Source organism: Camelina sativa, chromosome 15 (genome assembly GCF_000633955.1).
Source record: "Camelina sativa cultivar DH55 chromosome 15, Cs, whole genome shotgun sequence".
Taxonomy (NCBI): domain Eukaryota; kingdom Viridiplantae; phylum Streptophyta; class Magnoliopsida; order Brassicales; family Brassicaceae; genus Camelina; species Camelina sativa.
Genome location: NC_025699.1, coordinates 3,547,992 through 3,569,478, shown reverse-complemented (window position 1 = coordinate 3,569,478; position 21,487 = coordinate 3,547,992). Strand labels below are relative to the sequence as shown.

The 21,487-nt window shown below is 37.5% G+C and overlaps 4 protein-coding genes across 6 annotated transcripts; 1 reads left to right on the top strand and 3 right to left on the bottom strand.

Annotated features, from left to right (window-relative positions):
- On the bottom strand, nucleotides 30-3,197 carry LOC104745056 (dnaJ protein ERDJ3A). The gene is made up of 7 exons (XM_010466221.2): nucleotides 2,990-3,197; nucleotides 2,728-2,783; nucleotides 2,551-2,624; nucleotides 1,846-2,363; nucleotides 1,395-1,736; nucleotides 864-1,217; nucleotides 30-678 (listed from the first exon to the last, which is right to left on the bottom strand). Exons 1-7 carry the CDS (start codon nucleotides 3,077-3,079, stop codon nucleotides 391-393), a joined length of 1,722 nt encoding a protein of 573 aa, XP_010464523.1. The 5' UTR covers nucleotides 3,080-3,197; the 3' UTR covers nucleotides 30-390.
- On the top strand, nucleotides 3,705-10,703 carry LOC104745055 (importin-11-like). 3 transcript variants are annotated; one of them, XM_010466218.2, is made up of 23 exons: nucleotides 3,705-4,095; nucleotides 4,188-4,297; nucleotides 4,442-4,514; nucleotides 4,635-4,696; nucleotides 4,793-4,934; nucleotides 5,064-5,282; nucleotides 5,416-5,482; nucleotides 5,636-6,035; nucleotides 6,505-6,652; nucleotides 6,749-6,909; nucleotides 7,070-7,169; nucleotides 7,496-7,570; nucleotides 7,673-7,807; nucleotides 7,924-8,013; nucleotides 8,097-8,279; nucleotides 8,366-8,470; nucleotides 8,630-8,788; nucleotides 9,234-9,278; nucleotides 9,360-9,581; nucleotides 9,797-9,903; nucleotides 9,985-10,041; nucleotides 10,136-10,193; nucleotides 10,294-10,703. In XM_010466218.2, exons 1-23 carry the CDS (start codon nucleotides 3,955-3,957, stop codon nucleotides 10,453-10,455), a joined length of 3,021 nt encoding a protein of 1,006 aa, XP_010464520.1. In that variant the 5' UTR covers nucleotides 3,705-3,954; the 3' UTR covers nucleotides 10,456-10,703. The 3 variants fall into 3 exon arrangements, with proteins under 3 accessions (XP_010464520.1, XP_010464519.1, XP_010464522.1); XM_010466217.1 differs by having other exon boundaries at nucleotides 3,706-4,095; nucleotides 10,124-10,193; XM_010466220.2 differs by lacking the exons at nucleotides 3,705-4,095; nucleotides 4,188-4,297; nucleotides 4,442-4,514; nucleotides 4,635-4,696 and having other exon boundaries at nucleotides 4,839-4,934; nucleotides 5,048-5,282; nucleotides 10,124-10,193; nucleotides 10,294-10,455.
- Nucleotides 13,889-16,286, bottom strand: LOC104745054 (protein SCO1 homolog 1, mitochondrial-like). Its single transcript, XM_010466216.2, has 7 exons — nucleotides 16,041-16,286; nucleotides 15,745-15,960; nucleotides 15,557-15,647; nucleotides 14,869-15,081; nucleotides 14,692-14,781; nucleotides 14,475-14,607; nucleotides 13,889-14,222 (listed from the first exon to the last, which is right to left on the bottom strand). The coding sequence occupies exons 1-7, from the start codon at nucleotides 16,197-16,199 to the stop codon at nucleotides 14,114-14,116; spliced, it is 1,011 nt and encodes a 336-aa protein (XP_010464518.1). The 5' UTR covers nucleotides 16,200-16,286; the 3' UTR covers nucleotides 13,889-14,113.
- LOC104745053 (importin subunit beta-1-like) lies at nucleotides 17,544-21,382 on the bottom strand. The gene is made up of 3 exons (XM_010466215.2): nucleotides 21,021-21,382; nucleotides 18,093-20,520; nucleotides 17,544-17,988 (listed from the first exon to the last, which is right to left on the bottom strand). Exons 2-3 carry the CDS (start codon nucleotides 20,510-20,512, stop codon nucleotides 17,790-17,792), a joined length of 2,619 nt encoding a protein of 872 aa, XP_010464517.1. The 5' UTR covers nucleotides 20,513-20,520; nucleotides 21,021-21,382; the 3' UTR covers nucleotides 17,544-17,789.

Here is a 21,487-nt window from a genome sequence, read left to right as displayed (position 1 = left end):
TTCGCTTATGCAAAAGCTTTGAGACCAGATTGTGTAAACTATATGCTGCAGACCACACTCGTCTGTATACATTTTTGGCTACACTGGTTTGGTGTCTTCTATCTCTTCTATACAGCTGGCTTTTTTTGTGGTTTTCGGTAACGAGAGTATTTTATGCTATTACAATAATTACATAGAACTCGATACAATGTGCAATTCAATTATAGAGCCCTATAAAACTATATTCACTGTTTATGTGAAAAGAACTCTTGTCAATACACTTCTCTGCAGACTGCAAGTACAATAATTGATCTTCAAAAGTAGCTTGCAACACAGGAAAGTGAAAAGAACCTTCTCTTCTCCAAAATGATGTACATCTCTGAAACTAATGTCTGATGAAAAAAAAACCTCTCATTTGATCTGAGGTTTCTGTCTGGTCTTTGTGAACTGTATGTCTCCATTAAGAACAGCTGCTACGAATTTCTCAACTTCCTCCATTGTCATATCGCCTTTGAATGTAGCAAACTTACCTCGACGAGGCTTGTAAGCTATTAAGAGTTTATCGGAAGTTTTGAACTCTGATTTGTCAAGTGAGCTCAAGAACGAAGATTGTTTTGCTGCGTCTACAAGCGAATAGGATACTGTATCCTGAGAACCAGTGGTTGAAGCTTGTCGTCGAGACAGTGATTTCTGGGATACCTGGTCAAAGAATAGAGCCACATGATTATTGATCTTCAAGTCAAAGAACCAAAAAAAGCAACGGCTTGAAGTAAAACAACGCAACTCAAGTAGTATCTTTTCGCTTCCTTCACTAGCATTGTGTTCAGCTATCATACTAAGCTACAGGTCTAATTTATAGAGAAAAGGTAAGAAAATATTCTTACCTGGGACAATATTGACTGCAACTTTTCTTTACCATGTGAAGATCTGAAGGCACCGATGATACAAACAGGAATGTTCTCCCCACAAATGGAGTCAAAATTTGTTCTCAAGAGAAGAGGTACCCTTTCTAAAGACTCGCTCTCTGTTTGGCTGGACTGACTTTTAGAAGAGACTTTCTTGTTCTTTTTCTCAAATCCTTCTAGCAATTTACCAATTTCCTGCACAGCTGATTTCAGATTTTTCACAGTGATACCTGTTTTCAGGACTTGCTTCTCTCCATTCGATAACCAGCCGACTATTGCTGGAAACGCGTCAACCCCCAACTTACGAATTTTTGGATCAGAAGTATCATGGACCTACAAGATCATGAAAAAAACTATGCTTTAGAGAATAACTCTTCCCTCAAGTAAACATAATGAAGCTTAAATCTGTTGACGTGGATCACCCATAAGTTTTAGGACCAGCAGATTTACAGAAACAACAACGGTAGTAATGTAGATGTAAGTGGAAGTTAAAGCCTAAATATAACAAACCTCTGTGTTGTAGAAGACAAAGCGTCCATTGTACAAGCCACTAAGAACACGCCAAATCACTGGAGTGTCTTTCTTTGTTGACAGAAGCATAACTGTAGGAGTCTTTTCTGAGCTAACAGCAGAGACATCAAATGTATTCAGGTCAATCCTTTTTGAGAATCTCGGCAGATGTTCTTGGCAAAAGCTCTTCACCTTCTTTGTAACAAGCTCTTCAGTATATTCTGCTAAGGTAGCTTTGCCACTTGATGTGTATGAATAAACAAATAACCTTGGAGCCCTACGAGGAACTATGCCAAGTTGTTTGCAAAGAGAGGACTCTGTTTCACAATTTATACGCCCAACCTGAGACATAAAACATGAGTTTAATCATGTTCACAATAACCATACTAACCTTTACTTCTAAAACCAGAAACACAAAAACAGAAATCAAGAAACTCGACAATTGAATTACCTTTAAAGCTCCTTGCAATGACTCAGCAACTTCCTCTATGCTCGATTCATGGTACTGAGTTCCCCTTTGAGATGGAAGATACGAAAGCACAAGCCAAGTCATCCCTTGGTCCAAAACTTCCTTCTTATACACCTGAGAATTTATTGTTCTGATAGTTGCTGCCGTACCACTCTTTGATCTAGATTCAGACTTGGATGATGAGCTACCAAAGCCACCAAACTGATCATTTCCTTTAGAACTACCGCCAGAAAACATGTTAAAGATATCATCCATCCCAAAACCAAAGGAGTTCTCACTAGGACCACCGAAAGAGAAAGAAAACGATTTGGAGCCTCCTCCACCACCCATATTTTGCCATCCACCTGGTCCTCCAAAATTGAAACCCCCACCACTTGAGGAGTATGAATACCCACCACCATTACCTCCGGGAAAACCAGAGTCGAATCCAGGCTGTCCTTTCTCGTCTCCATAAAGATCATAGTTTTTCCTCTTCTTTTCATCAGATAAGATCTCATAAGCTGTTACACATAAGCCAGGGTCAGTTTAAAGCTTTTCAAAGCCATAAGAACATAAATCCAATTTATGCCACTAACACATGACCACAAAGCAAGAACAATCTTATAATGTAGAAAAAGATTCATTTACAGAAGCCCTCAAACGTGCATTAGAAATAAAGCTACAACAACACACAATTAGATAACGCACCATTGTTAATCTCAGCAAACTTCTCCTGAGCACCCTTATTTTTGTTTTTATCTGGGTGATATTTCAAAGATAGCCTACAAAGAAAAAAATCACAAGCCACACATGAGTCCTTATGTTGATCATACACTCAAAATCTAAGAATTAAATCAGTGACTAGATAGAAAGAAAGGTGCGTACTTGTGGAAAGCTTTCTGGATCTCACGCTGCTTTGCATCCCGAGATACTCCAAGAACCTAAAAGATACAATACAACGTTTAGGTTTTATCTGCATAAATTAATTAACAATGGCAAAAGACTTAAGCAAAACCTAATCAGGAACCCATCAGAGCGAACAGAGAGAAACCCTTCAATTGAAAAGGAATCAACCAGGCCCAAATTCACAATCTCCAACCCTAATCAAGAGTCAAGCCATGAAATTGGAAGAAACAAAAAAATGTACCTTATAAGGATCAGCGCTTTTGGCTTCCGCATTCAACAACAAAAGTGTAGACACCAGAACAACAGATATCGCCAATCTTGTTCTCACCATTTTCGAAAGTGTAAACCTCTGAAATCTTCTTCTTCTTCTTCTTTTTCTTTTCCAATACTCTTTTCTTTTTTTGTCAACGGATCTTCGTTTTCTTCTTCTAAGCGGTCTTCGGACGCTTCGGGAAATATCGAGAAGAGAACGTTTCCTTCCATTAAATAGGTTCACTGGTTTTAAAGAAGAAAAGAGTTATTTCTCGAATGACCCTTTCTATTATTATATAATTCAGAATGTCTCCCATATTTATTATCGTTACAATATGACACACTATTCGTCATCTAGATTAAGAAATCGAAGGGGAAAATTAGTCACTACGAAAACTATTAAGGCATTTTTGTATTTTCAGAAAATAAATAATGGTTGCTTCCCGTTCTCAATTTAAGGCGGGGTATCATACGTGGCAAATTTGATGCATTCCCACGTATCTCGACCAATATTTTAGCAAGCGAACCCGATCTTTGTTTCGATTGTACTCACGCGCACCATCAAAATCACGCGCTATAATTATTTGGGCTTATCAGGCCCAACACAATCTTCTTTAGTCAGCCCAAAAACTTTAAGTCTCCGGTTACGTGATCGGAATCCGATCAGACGACGGTAAGTATTTTTATTTTCTTCGGCTGTGAAAAAAAAAAAAAGAGAAGAAAACAATTTCACTGTTGACTGTCACATTAATGTTCTGAAGAGCGTTATAGAGAGAGAGAAAGGTTGAAAGACGGAGAAAGAAGACGATCCTTCTTTTTTTCTTTCTCTTCTCTGTCTTTTACACTAGGCTTCGCTTTTTTTCCTCCGCCGTGAGATTTTATTATCGTCGTTCGTAACAAACCCCTAGGGTTCATCGTCGACGCTTGATTAGGTCAAGGATTTCGTCGGATCTGATGGCGTTGTCGGCTTCCGATTTGCCGGCTATGTACACGCTACTAGCTAATTCAATGAGCGGTGACGAGAATGTTCGGCGGCCGGCGGAGGCGGCTCTATCTCAGTCGGAGAGTAGACCTGGATTCTGTTCTTGCCTCATGGTATCGTTTCTAATCTATTGTGTTTCTTGTGGTTTCTGCTAATGTCGCTTGATTTTTACTCCGCTTATTTGTTCTCTCGGTCTGAGTTGTAGGAAGTGATTGCATCCAAGGATTTGGTTTCACATGTGGACGTTCGATTGATGGCCTCTGTATATTTCAAGAACAGTATCAACCGTCATTGGAAGAGCAGAAGAAATTCATGGTAAGTTCAGCTTGTTTCCGGAAAATTTTCTGATAATTCTGATTAGCTGCCTGGTTTACATTCTTAGATTTGTAATGGTGCTAGCTCTGCAAATTTACTGCCCTATTTGGTAGGTGTTGATACTCTTTCTGGCAATTTTTACAGGAGTATGAGCAACGAGGAAAAGAGTCATCTGAGGCAGAAGTTATTGTCTCACTTGAGAGAAGAGAACTACCAGGTGATGTAACATTTGCTTTCTTTCTTGATGACTGGTTATGATTTGTTTTCATTGACTACACCCACGTAAGACATATATTTTGCTAGCATATCTAATCTGACTTTATTTGCTTTATGGCAGATTGCGGAAATGTTGGCTGTTCTCATATCGAAGATAGCCCGCTTTGATTATCCTAGGGAATGGTCAGCATTTTCACTTCAGTATCTTCCTTGATTTTCTGAGTTTTTGCATTGATTCTCTTAGCAAAATTAATGGTTTTTCATGCTTCATGATGTCAGGCCTGACCTCTTTTCGGTACTAGCTCAACAGCTACACTCAGCTGACGTTCTTGCTTCTCACAGAATCTTTCTGATTCTTTTTCGAACCTTAAAGGAATTGTCCACTAAACGTCTCACTGCAGATCAGAGAACCTTTGCTGAGGTGTGTCTGCTACTAACATCGTCCCCTTATCAATTTTCTTTCTCCTTTTGCATGCATTTATTGCTGGACCAAAGCTTGGTTTTTTTTTTGCTTTAATAAAGGATAAGGTTCAGTTTAATTTGTTGGCAGATCTCGTCGCAATTCTTCGACTTTAGTTGGCACCTTTGGCAAACTGATGTCCAAACAATTATACATGGCTTTTCAACAATGGCTCAGAGCTATGGTTCAAATAATGCTGAGCAGCATCACGATGAGCTTTTTCTGACTTGCGAGAGGTGGTTTTTATGTTTGAAAATAGTGCGGCAACTCATAATTTCAGGATTTCAAAGCGATGCCAAATGTATACAGGTGAAAACACTATTCTTTTTCTTGACTCATTAGTTCATTATTACATTCACCTTCAGCTATCTCTCTTCTATGGATGGTATATTTTCACCAAAGTATGTGTGTTGTTAATATACAGCTAACTCTTTTCTCTCAGGAGATACAACCAGTGAAAGAAGTCTCTCCTGCGCTTTTGAAGGCGGTTCAATCCTTTCTTCCATATTGTGAGTTTTTTGTAGTGTTGGACACTCTTTTTTCCTGCATATGACTAAAACACCTAGAAGTCTGTATCGAGGAAATTTTTATCCCTTTCCTCGCTTCGTCCTGTCACCACACATGTATATGCTTTTGCTAACTTGTGTGGAGTCTCCATGCAGATTCATCTTTTCGGAATCGAGATCCTAAATTCTGGGAGTTTGTAAAGAAGGCATGTGTTAAGCTGATGAAAGTGTTAGGCGCTATTCAAAGTAGACATCCTTATTCGTTTGGAGATAAATGTTCTCTTCCAGTCGTAGTGGATTTCTGCTTAAACAAGATAACTGACCCTGAACAAGAATTGTTGCCGTTTGAAGAGTTTTTTATTCAGTGTATGGTGATGGTGAAATCTGTGCTTGAATGTAAAGAATACAAGCCAAGTCTAACTGGTCGTGTGGTGGATGAAAATGGAGTTACATTTGAGCAGAGGAAGAAGAATGCTTCAAACACAGTTAGTGGCATTGTGATTTCACTTTTACCCAATGAAAGGATAGTTCTTTTGTGCAACATACTAGTGAGAAGGTAACACTAAACCAATGACAAGACATGTGAATTCAAATTATTTGGTTCTCTCTTACTTATCAAACTGTGACCCTGCTAATTTCATATTATTTGATGCCTTAGTTATTAGTAAGGTAATTTGATAGAACAGAAATTAGAATTACCAATGCAAGATCCATAAAATAATATGAGCTGGAGTAATTTTGTGGACACATAGGGATCTTGTTGCTGTAGATCTATGTATCTCTGTTCTCCGTCTCTTCGCCAAAAAGTTTCTAAGTATGGAATAGATGAGAAGGCGTTACCATTGGGACCTGGTCGATTTAGTTTGAAAAATATTGCATACATTAAGTCATTTGTTTTAGTGCGAACTGTGATGCTATCATGTAGTTACACCTCCATACAATCACCATTCTTGATTCTCTGGTCATTGCATGAATGATGCATGGAAGAAAAGTTTGCTGAAATATAACCATCAACTTTTGAACAGGTATTTTGTTCTAACAGCAAGTGACCTAGAGGAGTGGTACCAGAACCCTGAGTCCTTTCATCATGAGCAGGACATGATTCAGTGGACAGAGAAATTGAGGCCTTGTGCTGAAGCTCTATATATGGTTTTGTTTGAGAACTACAGCCAAGTAAGTAGCAAATAATCCTGTTCTGGAAAGAAGTCTACTAATTGATATAGCGTCATAAATGATTCTTATTCGTTCTGTCTCCATCATTGCGAGCAGCTGCTAGGACCTATTGTTGTGTCCATCCTTCAAGAAGCAATGAATAATTGTCCCCCTTCAGTTACTGAAATAACTCCTGCACTGCTTCTTAAAGATGCGGCATATGCTGCTACTGCATATGTCTACTATGAGCTCTCGAATTATCTTAATTTCAGAGATTGGTATGCTCTGATCTTCTAATGTCTGGATTTTTTTTTCATCTCTTCTTAACGTTGCTGTTTCTTGAACTTTCGTATTGCCAGCCAGCAGAATGTGACAGAAGTTTTTGATTAGTTAAGTAATTACTGTGCCCTTCTTAATGATCGGATGATTTGTCTGCAGGTTTAATGGTGCTCTATCCCTTGAGCTCTCAAATGATCATCCAAATAGGCGTATCATCCACCGAAAAGTTGCTATGATATTGGGACATTGGGTTTCAGAGGTACTGTTGTTTTACTCCGGTTTACCGTGTTTATGCAGCTAAGTTTGACAAGAGGCTTCGGAGGAAATTGGATCTTATCATTTATTAAATTGCATCAGATTATAACATAATTTGTAAATGACATAATATCTTGTCCATAAGTTGATTCAATGAGGGGTAATCATCTAAAAAGCAGAATTTTTATTGGTTAATTGTAACAAATGGCTATTAGGATTAGTTAACCTGTTGGTTTATATGTTATCTTCTCTACCCTAGTTTTCGTTAAATTATATTTTGGTTGAAAATGGTTGCCTAATGGTACATGGTTCATGATAATAACCTTTCAGATTAAAGAAGACACAAAAAGAGCAGTTTATTGTTCGTTGATCAAATTGTTGCAAGACAATGACCTCGCTGTCAAGGTAATTTTGTTTTTATATTTCTTTCCTGCATTAAGGACGCATTCTCTTCTTTCCTTTTTATCTATGTTGACGACCTCTGAGATCGTCTGTTTACTTATGCAGCTGGCAGCTAGTAGGTCATTATGCTTACATGTCGAGGATGCGAATTTTTCGGAGCAAAATTTCCTTGATCTTCTTCCAGTCTGTTGGGAATCATGTTTTAAAATGGTTGAGGAAGTTCAAGAATTTGATTCGAAGGTACTTGATGCAGCTGCCTCAAAGTCATTATAGTACTCCATTCTTGCCATTATGCTTCCTTTAATGACTCATAGAACTCTCTCTCTTTACCTATAACTATCCTTTCTTTTTCTCAGGTTCAAGTTCTGAACTTGATTTCTACTCTGATTGGCCATGTTAGTGAAGTCATTCCGTACGCACAAAAGTTGGTGCAATTCTTCCAGAAGGTATGATAGCATTCTTTCTGGCTTTGTTTGTTCTTGTTTGGTGCACAAATGTCTCACTATCTATGTGTTTGACTTAAGAGCAGGTTTGGGAGGAATCTTCTGGTGAAAGCCTTCTACAGATTCAGCTTCTTGTCGCACTGCGGAATTTTGTGATTGCACTTGGTTATCAGTCTCCCATTTGCTATAGTATACTGCTCCCCATACTCCAGAAGGGCATTGACATAAATAGCCCTGATGCGCTCAACCTTCTGGAGGATAGCATGGCAGTAAGTTTTCACTCTATAAAATGTTTACCTTTTTCTCTGCTGATATAAATGCGCTATATATAATTGACACTACTCTACATTTGCAGTTATGGGAAACCACACTTTCCTATGCTCCGATGATGGTACCCCAGCTATTATTATGCTTCCCCTATATGGTGGAGATCATTGAAAGAAGTTTTGATCATTTACAGGTTAGTGTTTAAGTTTTCAAGGAGTTTTCTGATTCATTAATGACCTATAATATATGTGTGTTCAGATTTACTGAAACATATTACGTCAATAATCCCTTGAGACATTCAAATGACCATATGCACCCAAAAAGGTTGACTAACATCTTAACCAAATGGTAGGTTGCTGTCAGTATCATGGAATCGTATATCATTTTGGATGGAGGAGAATTTCTTAATATGCATGCTTCAAGTGTCGCAAAGATTCTTGATCTTATTGTTGGAAATGTAAATGATAAGGGGTTACTCTCGATTCTTCCAGTGATTGACATCTTAGTTCAGGTGAGTATAATTTCTCATTTTCCCAGTTTTGTGCCGACAGGCAACAAATTTTCATGGTCGTTATGTTTTGTCATTGTGATTAGCAACCATTACCATATTGGAGCCCTTTTGCACGTATGTAACCCTGTTAACTAAAATTTGGTTTTTAGCGATTCTTTGATTCTAAGTTGTATGTTTATATTCTCGCACAGACGTCTGTAACTAAATTTCATTGGTCGTATCTATTTTCTAATGGTATTTTTGATCTGCTGTTAAGTTTGTAGCTACACTGCATTGATATTTTTATTGCCTCATCTCTTGGTATACAGATAATTTGACCAATAATGGAATTTTTGGCATAATTATTATGGAGAGTTTTTATCATGTCATGACTGTATATAAATGTGTTGCATGAAATTGTGCCAAGTTTTAACTTTATATAAACATGTGCTTGTGTATTGAGCAGTGTTTTCCTGTGGAAGTGCCCCCTCTCATCAGCAGCTGTTTGCAGGTGAATTTCAGTCTTCTTTTATAGATGAAAAAATCCATCCTTAATACTTTTGATGGAGTTGGTTTGTTCGTTTCCTTGCAGAAATTGGTGATTATTTGCTTGAGTGGAGGAGATGATCGCGATCCATCCAAGACTGCAGTTAAAGTGTCTTCAGCGGCTATCCTGGCAAGGATTCTGGTGATGAACACCACTTACCTGGCCCAGTTAACATCTGATTCATCTCTTTCAGTGTTACTCCAACAGGCAGGTGTCCCAGTCGAAGACAATGTACTCCTTTGCCTCATCGACATTTGGCTCGACAAGGTCAGTGGATAACATATCTTGAAAAATAGCTGGTTGTTCGAACAGCTTTCTGGAATTTAAACTTGTTTTACGATGCGCTTCCAGGGATCTTGTCTTTGAACGGTCTTGTTTTTTGAATTCTAAGCAATTTCTCATATTCAAACTGCTCTAAATGTTGAAATGCGTGCTTCTTTTTCATTATCTTACACACTTCGGTTTTGCAACTACTCGTGCAGGTTGACCATGCGTCTCCCATGCAAAAAAAGACATTCGGCTTGGCTCTCTCCATAATACTTACACTTAGAATGCCTCAAGTTGTTGATAAGCTTGATCAAATACTAAGGTACATGTTGCACAATCGAGTATTAACAATTTGATTAATTTATCTTTGTGATATAATTGATCTGTGTGTTTCTTGAAACAGTACATGCACCAGTGTGATCCTTGGTGAAAACAAAGATTTAGCAGAAGAAGAATCAAGGTCAGACACTCTAGTCTAGTAATTTGTTATGGAACAGTTGACAACACTAAGTATTAAGAAATCATACAATTTATAATTCCAGCGGTGACATTAGTTCAAGCAGGTCTCAAGGAGAAGAAACCCCACCAAGCAAAGAGTTACGGAAAAGTCAGGTAACTGTTCATAAAAATATGGTCTTCTTAACGAAACAGCTTCGTACAAAACCACTGATTTTTACCCATTTTTTTTTGGTGGGGTTTGGATCTTGTTAAGATCAAAGTTTCCGACCCAATCTACCAGATGTCACTAGAGAGCTCAACCCGTGAGAACCTTCAGACATGTTCTACACTTCATGGAGATGCCTTTAATTCTGCCATTAGTAGGATGCACCCATCGGCGCTTGCACAAGTGAAGCAAGCTTTAAAGCTGCCGTGATCAAATGTTTTTACCTCTTCATTGTTTGTTTCCTTATCACTTAAAGAGAAGCAGTATTCAAGTGAGTTTCTGATTCCTCGTTATTCTCCCTTCTCAGCATCTTTCTGTAAAAGCCTTCCAATTGTGTCTGTCTGCCTCATCTATATTCAGCACATACATTTAAAGACATAATACAACTGTTGTAGAAAAACTTTTGCTCATCTAAGTATAGAGATACGAAGTACTATATAGTTGCATATTTGATGCTTGTTCGGCTACTAATGCAAATGCAGTATGTATGTGCATGCAGTATATATATATATTTGCACATATAATTAGATATCATCCATGAATGTTTTATGTTGAGAATTATGTATAGATTGAGTAATGTAGTAACATGTGTATATATGGTGATGAATCTTCATTTGGTCTGACTCGTCACTTCATATCTGTTCAGGTGAGTGTATATTTCTTCAGATTTGATGGATGTGTTACATAGGCATGCGTGTTGCATTTTCCTCTGGGACCTTGGTGGTTTGAGCCTTGAGGAAACACGTACATATCTGTTGTGAGGGGCGGCGTCTCTTTTAGCTGCCCATTTGTTTTCTTGTCCTACAGGGACACAAGGAGGCGACATCTTTTTGTATTTCTTCGGTTGAGTTTTATATGCCAATTCATTCTTCAATACAACCTTTTTGTCTCGATGTTACAATGTTACAGTAAAAAAAAACAAAAAACAAAAAACAAAAAAAGCAAAAGAAAGTTGAGTCCAAGAGCTCTACCAACATATATGATGGGGAAAAGGTCGAAATTATGTTAAATTCTTTACTTTTTACTGATTTTTCTTTTTTTCTTTTCTTTTGGGGTACTTTTGTACTTGTTGATTCTTTTACTCGACAAGATTCTTCACTATATTTGTAGAAGCACTTGCTATGGTAAATTAACAGCGACGTCCAAATATAACGGAACTGCACTGTCAAGTTTTTAGGCCTATTAAGAGACATGAAGACGTGAGATCAATTTATTTGACAAGGGTAAATCAGAATGTCTCAAACTCTCAGTTGATCCCTTAATGGCTTAATGCACTTGTAATATTATGCAGACAAGAATTACACTCGTTCCTTGATAACCTTATTGTTTGACTCTATATATATACTCCCTCCGTTTCAAAATATAGAATGTTTTAATAGAAACACACATATTAAGAAAAAATTACTTTTAAAAAGTTTAACCAATCATACTCAAGACTGCATAATATAAAATATAAAATTAATTTAAAAGTTGCATAGAAAGTTGGAAACATCTTATATTATGAAACAAAAATAATCCTTTAAACATCCTATATTATGAAACGGAGGGAGTATAATTTAATTGATAACCTTATTGTTTGACTCTATATATATGTAATTTACGAGCTTGCGATCAAATTGAAGGTGGACAGTTAAAATAGCGATTATACTCAAATGTTCTACGGTACTTCCAAAGATTTGAAAACAATGTAGAATACTATATTCAAAGAACATATTTATTATTTAAACCATGCAAAGAATTTTTAGTCAATATATACCACAAGCTTGTCTGTCTCACTGCCTGCATAGGGGGAGCTCCTCGAGGCATAACATTAATTTCATGTCCTTCGTCGTGTCTCACCATTAGGATTTGCTCTACCTGAAAAAGAAGAAAATCTTCCTGAATTTATAAGGGAAATAAAAGTCAAGTAACTCAAAAGAAAATTACTACAGAGGAAGTTACTTAATTAGGAGATAAATGTAAAGTAACATATGATAGATGTTACTTGTGATGAACATTCACTGAATTCGTAACATTTCCATAACATATGAATTTTTTTTGGTCAACAAACATTGAAGAGCAATAATTGAATGCATGAACATGACCTCGTAAAAGGGTTTTGTATAAATTGGCTTCTTTATCTTTTATTTGGCATTAGGAAAAAAATACATATCTTTATAAACGATGAATAAACTCTCTTGTTTTTTGTTTGTTATGGTATTTGCATTGTGTGTTGGATTGGGTAACTCGGCAATCTGGAAGAAAAACTCTGTACACTTCAAAAGCTATCTTCGTCAAGGACATTTTCTTCGGGTTAGATGTGATTTGAACAAAGAAGATTTAGGCAACAAATATTTGAATCCTGGAGAAACTTACGAAATTAGTTTTTATGATGGTATTTTCCCGACCAAGATTCATTGTGGATTAGGGAAATCTGGAATGAATGAAAATGGTCACGCATATTTCATGGCATACAAAGGTGGTGGTCTCCTATCTCATCGTGGTGGTAAGACGAATTTCTGGGACGCTAGAGAAGATGGTATTTACTTCACACATGGTAAAGAAACCCCTAAAATGGAGTATAAATGGATCCACTATTAGTTTGTCATTTCATAACATTAGTTTGTTCTTGAGATTGATATTTTTGTTGAATAAAGAGATTCAATCACGTTTTATGTGTGTGAATGAATTATTGGTGGATTTAGGAATGTTTGTGATAAGAATCACATATCTAAATATAATTATGGATCGCTCTCTACGAATTTGACTGGTCGGTTTGTTGTGGCCCAATGGTTGGCAAAAAAAAAACTATGAAAAATAAGAAATCACAAATAATAATGTTCGTCTAGGTTTATAGAAAAGAAAACTAAAATTGATAGAATTAAAAGTGAACTACATTTGAGAGAGCTATACTTGATTTCCAGGGAAAATGGCCAAAATCAATCTCAACTATTTGTCGAACGTTTTTTCATACCTAAACTTCAATACCCTGCAAATAACAACCTGAACTGTATTAACATTCAAATTTGCTACCTGAACTATATGAAATATTGTCAATTTCAACATCTGCTCGAACAGGTGTTAAGTCAGAGTTTAACGGTACATAGTCAAATGAATAGTGTGGCACCGAGACTGACCAAAACTAAGTTGTTTTGGTCATTTTAGGTGTGTTTTGGTCATTTTAGGTGTGTTTTGGCAAGAAACAAAGCGTTTGACAAAAAATAAGGTATTGAAGTCCTTTTTCGGGTGCGTTGTGAGACTTTATTTTTGATCATTTCTTACCACAACAAACCTAAAAATGATAAAAAAAACGACGTAGTTTTGGTAAGTCTCAGTGCTATGAAAATGTTATGGATCGTCTGACTCAACACGTTAAACTCTGACTTAAGACTGTTCCAACAGACGTTGAAATTGACAACATTTTTATAGTTTAGATAGAAAATTTAAAATTTAATACAGTTCATGTTGTTATTTACAGGGTGTTGGAGTTTAGGTATGAAAAAAACTGTTCCACAAATAGTTGGAATTGATTTCTGCTGTTTCCATTTGTTGATCATAGAAGGGTGATCGAAGTAGGGTTTGACTTTTTTCATTTTTTACCACTCGTTTATTTTTGAAAATTGTTTTCTTCTTCTCCATGAGAAAAACCAAACCAAATGTCATGTAATAATCACTAACTCATGACTCAATACATATCCTTAAAATCCCTTACTTTGTGTTTGATCGTGTGCAAGCTCGGCCAAAACAAGAATTTGATGGTTTTTTTCAAGGAAAACACAAGCTCCGTACACGGTGAATTTCTTATTAATTTCGGTGACCTTTCAATAATGGGAATAATGTAAAAAAATTAATCACCTAATTAAAATGTTTGTCGTTCATCGAAGGCTCTTTACTTCCGGTATTGTCCGATCTCTTTCACAACGCCCTCGGTCAACGAGTCAACATCGTGATTCTTTCCATAGAATTTCACAAAATTCATCTCCGGGCTCATCAAGTACCTTCACCCACAACATGTTTTTCTATCAAAACTCCAACCCACCAAATAAAAGAGATCAAACCCAAAAGATGAATATATACATGACTAACTATATGAATTTCTGATATTTGGAGGATAGATACAGTTTTTTATATTTTGATGTGTATATATATCAACATGAACAATTTGTAAATCTGCATGTTAATTTTTGTTCCCATAACTATAATCTTCCTAACAAAAAGTTAAGTTTAAGGGATAAAATAAGTTTACTCACATAACTATAGAGTGATCAACGAGATAGTCTGAATCTTCCTCTTCGGTCTTCATGTAGTAAACCCGGTAAGATCGGGCCACTGATTTGATTTCTTCAGGGCTCCCGGTTAACCCAATCAATTTCGGGTGAAATTCTACACAAGAAATATCAGACTCCATGAGTTTTTTTCATTTCAAAAACTGAATGCATTTTTCTTTAGGTGTGAAAAAATATCTACCTTTGACATATTCATGTACTTGCTGAACTGTGTCTCTTTCAGGATCCACAGAGATAAACACTGGTACCACATCTACTCCCGACTTCTCCTCTGTGTAAAGGTAACAATAGAACCTTAGAGAAAAATAAAACTCCAAATGTGGAATCAATCACACAAATGAAAAAAAAAAAAACTCACTGATTTTGTCAATGGCAGCAGCTAACTTAATAAGCTCGTCAGGACAGATATCAGGACAATGAGTGAAGCCAAAGTATAAGATGCTCCATTTTCCCATCAAGTCTTTCTCCGTCACACGTTTCCCATCGTCTCTTATAAGGCTGAATGGTCCTCCAATAGCTGCTTTTCCAGCAGATGGCCCCTCCTTGACGGCTATAGATTTTGTATTTATATCTAAACCAACAAGAACCCGAGTCAATAATACAAAGAAGAATGGCGATAAGTAATAAACCAATAAGATTTTAGAAGATACATGAATTCAACACAAATGATCAGTAAGCATTTGCTCAGTGATTGAAGTGATCAGCTCCTTTATCTAGTCAAGTTTTATCACTAACCAAATCAGCTGTTTTAACTGAGCTCTAAAATTGTTTCAGACATCGTTTGCTATGTGATCATTAAGGTACAAACCATGTATTCAATTAGGAGAGTGTCTACAATATTACATTTCAGAACTCCAATAAAAAAAACGTACTCCATGATGCAAGATACTGAGAGCTCGCTCAAAATCCTAGCAGTCTTGCAAATCCAAACTAAAAAATGGGAGCTATATAGAGCAAAATCACGCAACACTAGTCTACAGGATCAGGTTCTTATTACGTTTTTACGTAGATATGTTCATATAAACAAACTCACCATAAATGAGTACCTTCAATATGACGTTTCTTTTCTCCATTATAATAGTAGACCAATCCAGCTCCAGTAGCAAACAGCAAGAAGAAGCTCATCCATGAAACTGGCTGCAATTAAAAAAAATAGATTCCTAATCAAACATCAAATCAAGACAATGCTTCTCCTGAAACTATCTAAACGAATCTGTTCAATAAAACATTTTACCGCTCCACGAACGTCTCTTCCAGAACCACGGTCATTTTTCTGATTTGAACCACCGTCAGAACTCTCTGATCCTTCAGATTTCTCATTCTTATCGGAAGAGTTTGATTCCGACTTACCGGAGTCAGATTTAGAGGTTGTTGTATCAGAAGCAGAAGTACTCATCAAACGTCTCTGAACCATCTTCGACCGTTCGATTCCACAATTAACTGTAAAAAACTGCAAAAGAAGCATCGAAATTACAGAGCTAAAAAAAGAAATCAAACAAAATTGGGAAAATGATGAAGAAAATTTCGAACCGATCGAGGGAGAGAGATATCTCCATGACGAAACGCGTCGGAGATGTACGGCGGCGATGGAGGAGACGATGTCAAAAGTAGATCGCTCGAGACGCGAATCCAACGGCAAAGTTGAACGGGACGAAGACGGCTTGCGGTTCTAAATAAAGCAGACGCCATTGACGAACCGATTTGTTCTCTGAGAAATTCACAAAATTGGAGCTCTGAGGTTTTTTTTAATCTGAGAGAGAGAGGAACAAAGGGGGAGGTTTTAGTAACACTCTCTATTAAAAACCTTCTACAATTAAAACGACACCGTTACAAAATAACGGCAAGGTTTGCGCACGCCTTTTATACAAACACAATAGCGTTCATCTTGAAGCTATTAGTGGATCGATAAGCCTATTAGTGAATCTTCTTCAATCGACAATAGAGAAAAGAATTTTTTAAAAAAAAGTTTGACCAATAATATGATTACACGTCGAATGTTTATTTTTATTTAAAAACCTTCTCTCTAAAGTTGGAGCGATGGATTAGGTCTAATAGGTATAGTTTTGCAAATATTATTTTATAGTTTTGCATTAACTGGTATAGGATTAGATGTAGCTATATTACAATTTTTATGATCTTAATTGGTATTTAGATGAAATACATTCAAAAGTTATTATATATTATATTTTACAAAAAAAAGACATTCAAAGTTTAAAATCCAACTGTTTTGTTAACGTTTGAAATTTGTACGAAAATACTCATTTAAGTAATTATTAAATAATATAAAATTCCTTCACATCGTATATATAAAAAACTCACTTAGTGTATTTGAGGACAATCACTAATTCCCATGATGAAAATCTATTCTTTAACAATCTAAATAATCAAACTCAAATAAATTTATTTTAGATTAATTCAAAGCCATAGATAGTCTTTAAACAGATAATCTATGATCGATTGATTGGAAGTATGAGAAGGTTGAAGATCATCCCTACCTAGATGCTTTTCTCAAAGAATTCAAGAAAACCATATATTAGTGTCTGGTTATATGTCTTTGTCTTGCTTTGAATTTTGGTTTTTTTCTTTGTTCAAGACATTTGATTTTGCTTTTAAGATTATTTGCTGATATCATTGAGAATGTTTAAAAATCGTTAATAGTGTATGTGATTCTCTAATATTGGATTTATCAATTGGCCAAGAATGTGATAGTTGGGGCGATGGAGTAGGTCTAACAGGTATAGTTTTGCAAATATTATTTTATAGTTTTGCATTAACTGGTATAGGATTAGATGTAGCTATATTACAAGCTTTATGTTTCTATGATTTTAATTTGTATTTAGATGAAATACATTCAAAAGTTTATTATATATTATTTTTAACAAAAAAAAAGACAATTCAAAGTTTCAAATTCAACTGTTTTGTTAACGTTTGAAATTTGTACAAAAATACTCATTTAAGTAATTATTAAGCCGGTTTAAAATTCCATACTAGCCGGTTAAACAATAAGCTGCACCTGTTGTCAATATGACCCAGTTGAGTCAAACGACCACCCATATGTGATTGATGCTTGTATTAACCAAAGAACAAAATAGAGGCAGAACCTCAAGACAGAGATGGCCTAACACTGAGGGCAATAACAAAAAAATACACTTTTGCAAAAGCCCTGTAACCGCTATTGACATCATTCGATAGGAGACAAGATAAAAGAAGACCAAGACCCGTAGCAAAACGAATCTTTTGACAACTAAGAGAGAGTGAGACTAGACTTAAAAAGGCTTATTATGAGTGCATGAGTCTTGCGATCATGCCTTGAGTCCAGCGTGCAGTGACCTTGAGATCTTCATCCTCTGATTGGAGACACTCATTGAGGAACTCACCACAGAAGGTGAAGTTTCTGAACAACTGCTTTGTGTTCTCTCCTACAACATCTGCAAGATCACCCATTGCTGCAACCGCTGCTTTTGTCACGCTCTCATCCCTGCTCCCAAAAACATAACCACAGCAATAAGTATAAACGGAGTAGTGAAACCAATAATATATAATACAAATTGATTATCTTATTGAAAACATACAGTACATTACCTTAGGGTATCTTTGGACACTACTTCAACAAACTGCAAGAGATGTTGAGCGTAGGGTATCATAAGCTCGGCTTTTGTGTCCTTGAACCCTTGAAGTATCCCAGAGTACGCCTCAAAGATGCTTCTCCGGAGTTGGTTCGCATAATCCATAAGCTCCTCGTCAAGTGTGTCCAGCTGAGCACAGACCTGAGCAGCCCCTTGCATGATCTGAATGGCTGGAGCTACATACCTTTCAAAATTAGCACCAACCGCCAGAGCAATGTCTCCAAAGCATGAGAATATTGGAGGCTTCACCGATCTGTGGAGTGCATCGCTTTGAAGGTTTTGGATAAGGAGACCCATGATTTGATCGCAAAAAGGTAGGACTTGTTCATCCAGGGCACGGCAAATGTCACCAATCACTCCTACGGTGATTGAGCAGACTTGGTATTCTTCGAAATTCTGCAGTCCCATCTGGAGATATCTGAAGAGCTCAGGCATGTATTTCACAAACTCAGCTCCAGTCGCATAGGCAAGAGCACCAATTGCAAGCATGGCTTCTTCGTGGACACTTGAACTATGGCATCCAAACACCCTTAGGAACAACCTCATGATGTCATCTGCGTTCTGCATTATGATGGGTCTCGTCTCATCCGAGCCACTCAGCTTCTGGATTATGACTTGGAGAACACCACAAAGAGAAGCCTGAAACTCCGCTTGCTTTTCACGGTCATCAGATGATATTATCGGGAGGTCCATCGTCTCAGCTAATTTTTTCATGATGGCAGGGAGGAGATGTGCTATGATGTTCGAGGCCTCTGAAAGGTTTGAACACCGGACAACCTCGTTCAAGGTTTCATATGCAGCACCTCTTAGCTTAGACTCTGCGCCATCTGTACGCTCAGCAGCTGCAAGCAGATGTGTGATGATCTCTGTAAGATAAGGAGAGAGAAGAGACGAATTTGCTCCAAGGTCTTCATATCCCTGTGCAAGATTGTATATTGCTCCACACACCTTCTCTGCCACATTTGGCACATCTTTAATTGATTCCAGTAACACACCCACAATTCTAGGGAGGTTTTCGGGTGATATGACAGAGAAGCCACTATCTGGGGAGTGCAAAAACTCAAAGATACGGCTCAGAGACCAAGCAGTTGTGTCCCTGACATGGTTATTACCATCCTTGGTTGCAAGAAGGAGAAATTCCAAGCCAGCAGCAACCATGGGGGCAAGTTTATCAATTGTTGGTCCCTCCAAGATTGATCCAAAAGCATAAGTGGCTGCCTCCCGGCTTCGCCAATCTGGCGAAGTTATGTTTTCTACAACAAAGGGCATTACAAGAGGGACTATACCATCTCCAACTGTTCTGGCAACGAGGCCAAGGCATGTCCCACCAGCCATAGATATGTTCCAGACATCGTCGTCATGATCCTGATCCTCTTCCTGCTTCTTCAGAGTTTCTAGCAACATTTGAACTAAATGGGAAAGGGCCTGCTCTATGAAACAAGAATGGGGAGGGGATGAGTCACCAGTATCAGGACTGTCATACTCTTGACGGTCGATCTCTTCATCACAGATGGAACTCCAGAACTCGATCGCTTGGAGGGCAACACTCTCTTCATCTCCCTTAACAGCATTTGATGTGAGCTCAAAGAGTGTTGGCATGTATTGCTTTAGCACCTCGTAGTATGTTGAAGCAATGGAGACAAGGCACTCGAATGCAGCTTGCCTGATCTCTGCTTCCTTGGAACATGCTGTCTCGCATACCATCTTCATTATGTAAGTTCTCTCCACTTCATTCTCAAAATTAGTCTGAGAGAACTCAAGGGCATTCAACAATGCCTTTGCGGCTGCAAGACGAACTTCTGCGGTATTTTCAGACTGGTTCATGCCCTGCACAACTGCTGTAAGGACAGAATTCACTTCATCTTGGACAAGATCATGATGTGATATCTCTTCACAGACATAGCCAAGAGTTTCCAAGGTTGACTGCTTCAAGTGTGCGGGACTGCCTTGCTGGGTCATATTGTTAAGCAGGGATCCAACAAGTTCAGGCCACTGCTTCTGAGGAATTTCAATGGAGGCTACCTTTGCAATAACCTGAGCTGAAGTATGCCTGGCCTCAAGGGCAGATGAACCAAGAGTTGTTAGTAACAGTTCCTTGATCTGGGATTTAAGAGCAACGTCAATAGCAAACCACTGTTTCACCAGATGACCTTTTCTGGCAGAGTCTTTAGCATCTAGAGAATTCTTGAGCAGGATACCAGCTAGTCGACGGGATTCAGAAGGTTTATCATTCTTGGCAAGCTCAAAAGACAAGGATAATAAGAACTGCGGCAAGTTCTGTTCTTGGAATTGCCTGAGACTACCCTCTGCTTCAGTACGGATCCTTGCATCAGCTGACTGAGCAGCCAATAAAAACTGAGTGATCTCCATAGCCATCCTTCTCTCTGCATAACAAAGACATGTACGAGAGAATCAGCGACAAAACATTGTAAATAGAACACAACCACCACACAACTCTAAACAAAAGTAAGAAGCTACTAAACAAAGTATTCGCTATAAATATAGAAGCAATAATATACAAACCGTCCACAAGTTCATATGAGATAGCACAAGCAAGAGCAAAATTTACGAGTTTGAACATAAGCGGTACCAAATTAATATCCATACTCGGAGAAAACTATATGAGAATCTCTTATCTGAGTACAAACAAATCCGAACCAAAATTGACCTTTAAGAAAAAGCTTATGCCTATAAGTCGTGAAGAACACGAGTTTCCATTTCTACAAACGAAATCAAAGAATGTAAAGTGGCAAAATCACAGCGAAGTAACCAACCAAAGTTAATAATCCTAGAAGTAGTGAACCAAAACCTAATCAGAAAGCACAGATCTATCAAGAGATAAGCAAATCCAGAACTCAATACTCAGTTCAAACAAGAGACTTACACGGAAATCGAGGTTTCTCTCTTGGGTAATTCGCGTAAGAGCTAGGGTTTATCGCTGCAATCCAAAACCCCGCGTCCCCTGTCACTGCAGATTCTATCGACGGAAGTGTTTTTGAAAACGCCGCTCGAAAGCAGAGCAGAAATCGCTGGATCAGAAACAAATTAAAAACCCTAGAGTTGCTGAGAGAAAGAGAAAGAGAGAGCTTGAAACTGTTGAAGGAGAGATATATGAAAAAAGTAGGGAAAACGTCCTAGTTCCACATGAAAATTATCACATCTTACTAGATAAAGCCAGAACTTTCACCTCGTCTTAAATATCTCTGCACAAATGTCTCTCATCCTATATCTCTCCAAATCCAAAATTTTATTTCTAAATCTCCTTGAATCCATAATTCTCATCAATTTCTCCATAAATACAGGTTTAATTGGTTAATTATTGGTTTATTGGTTGTCTAACCAACTAACAAA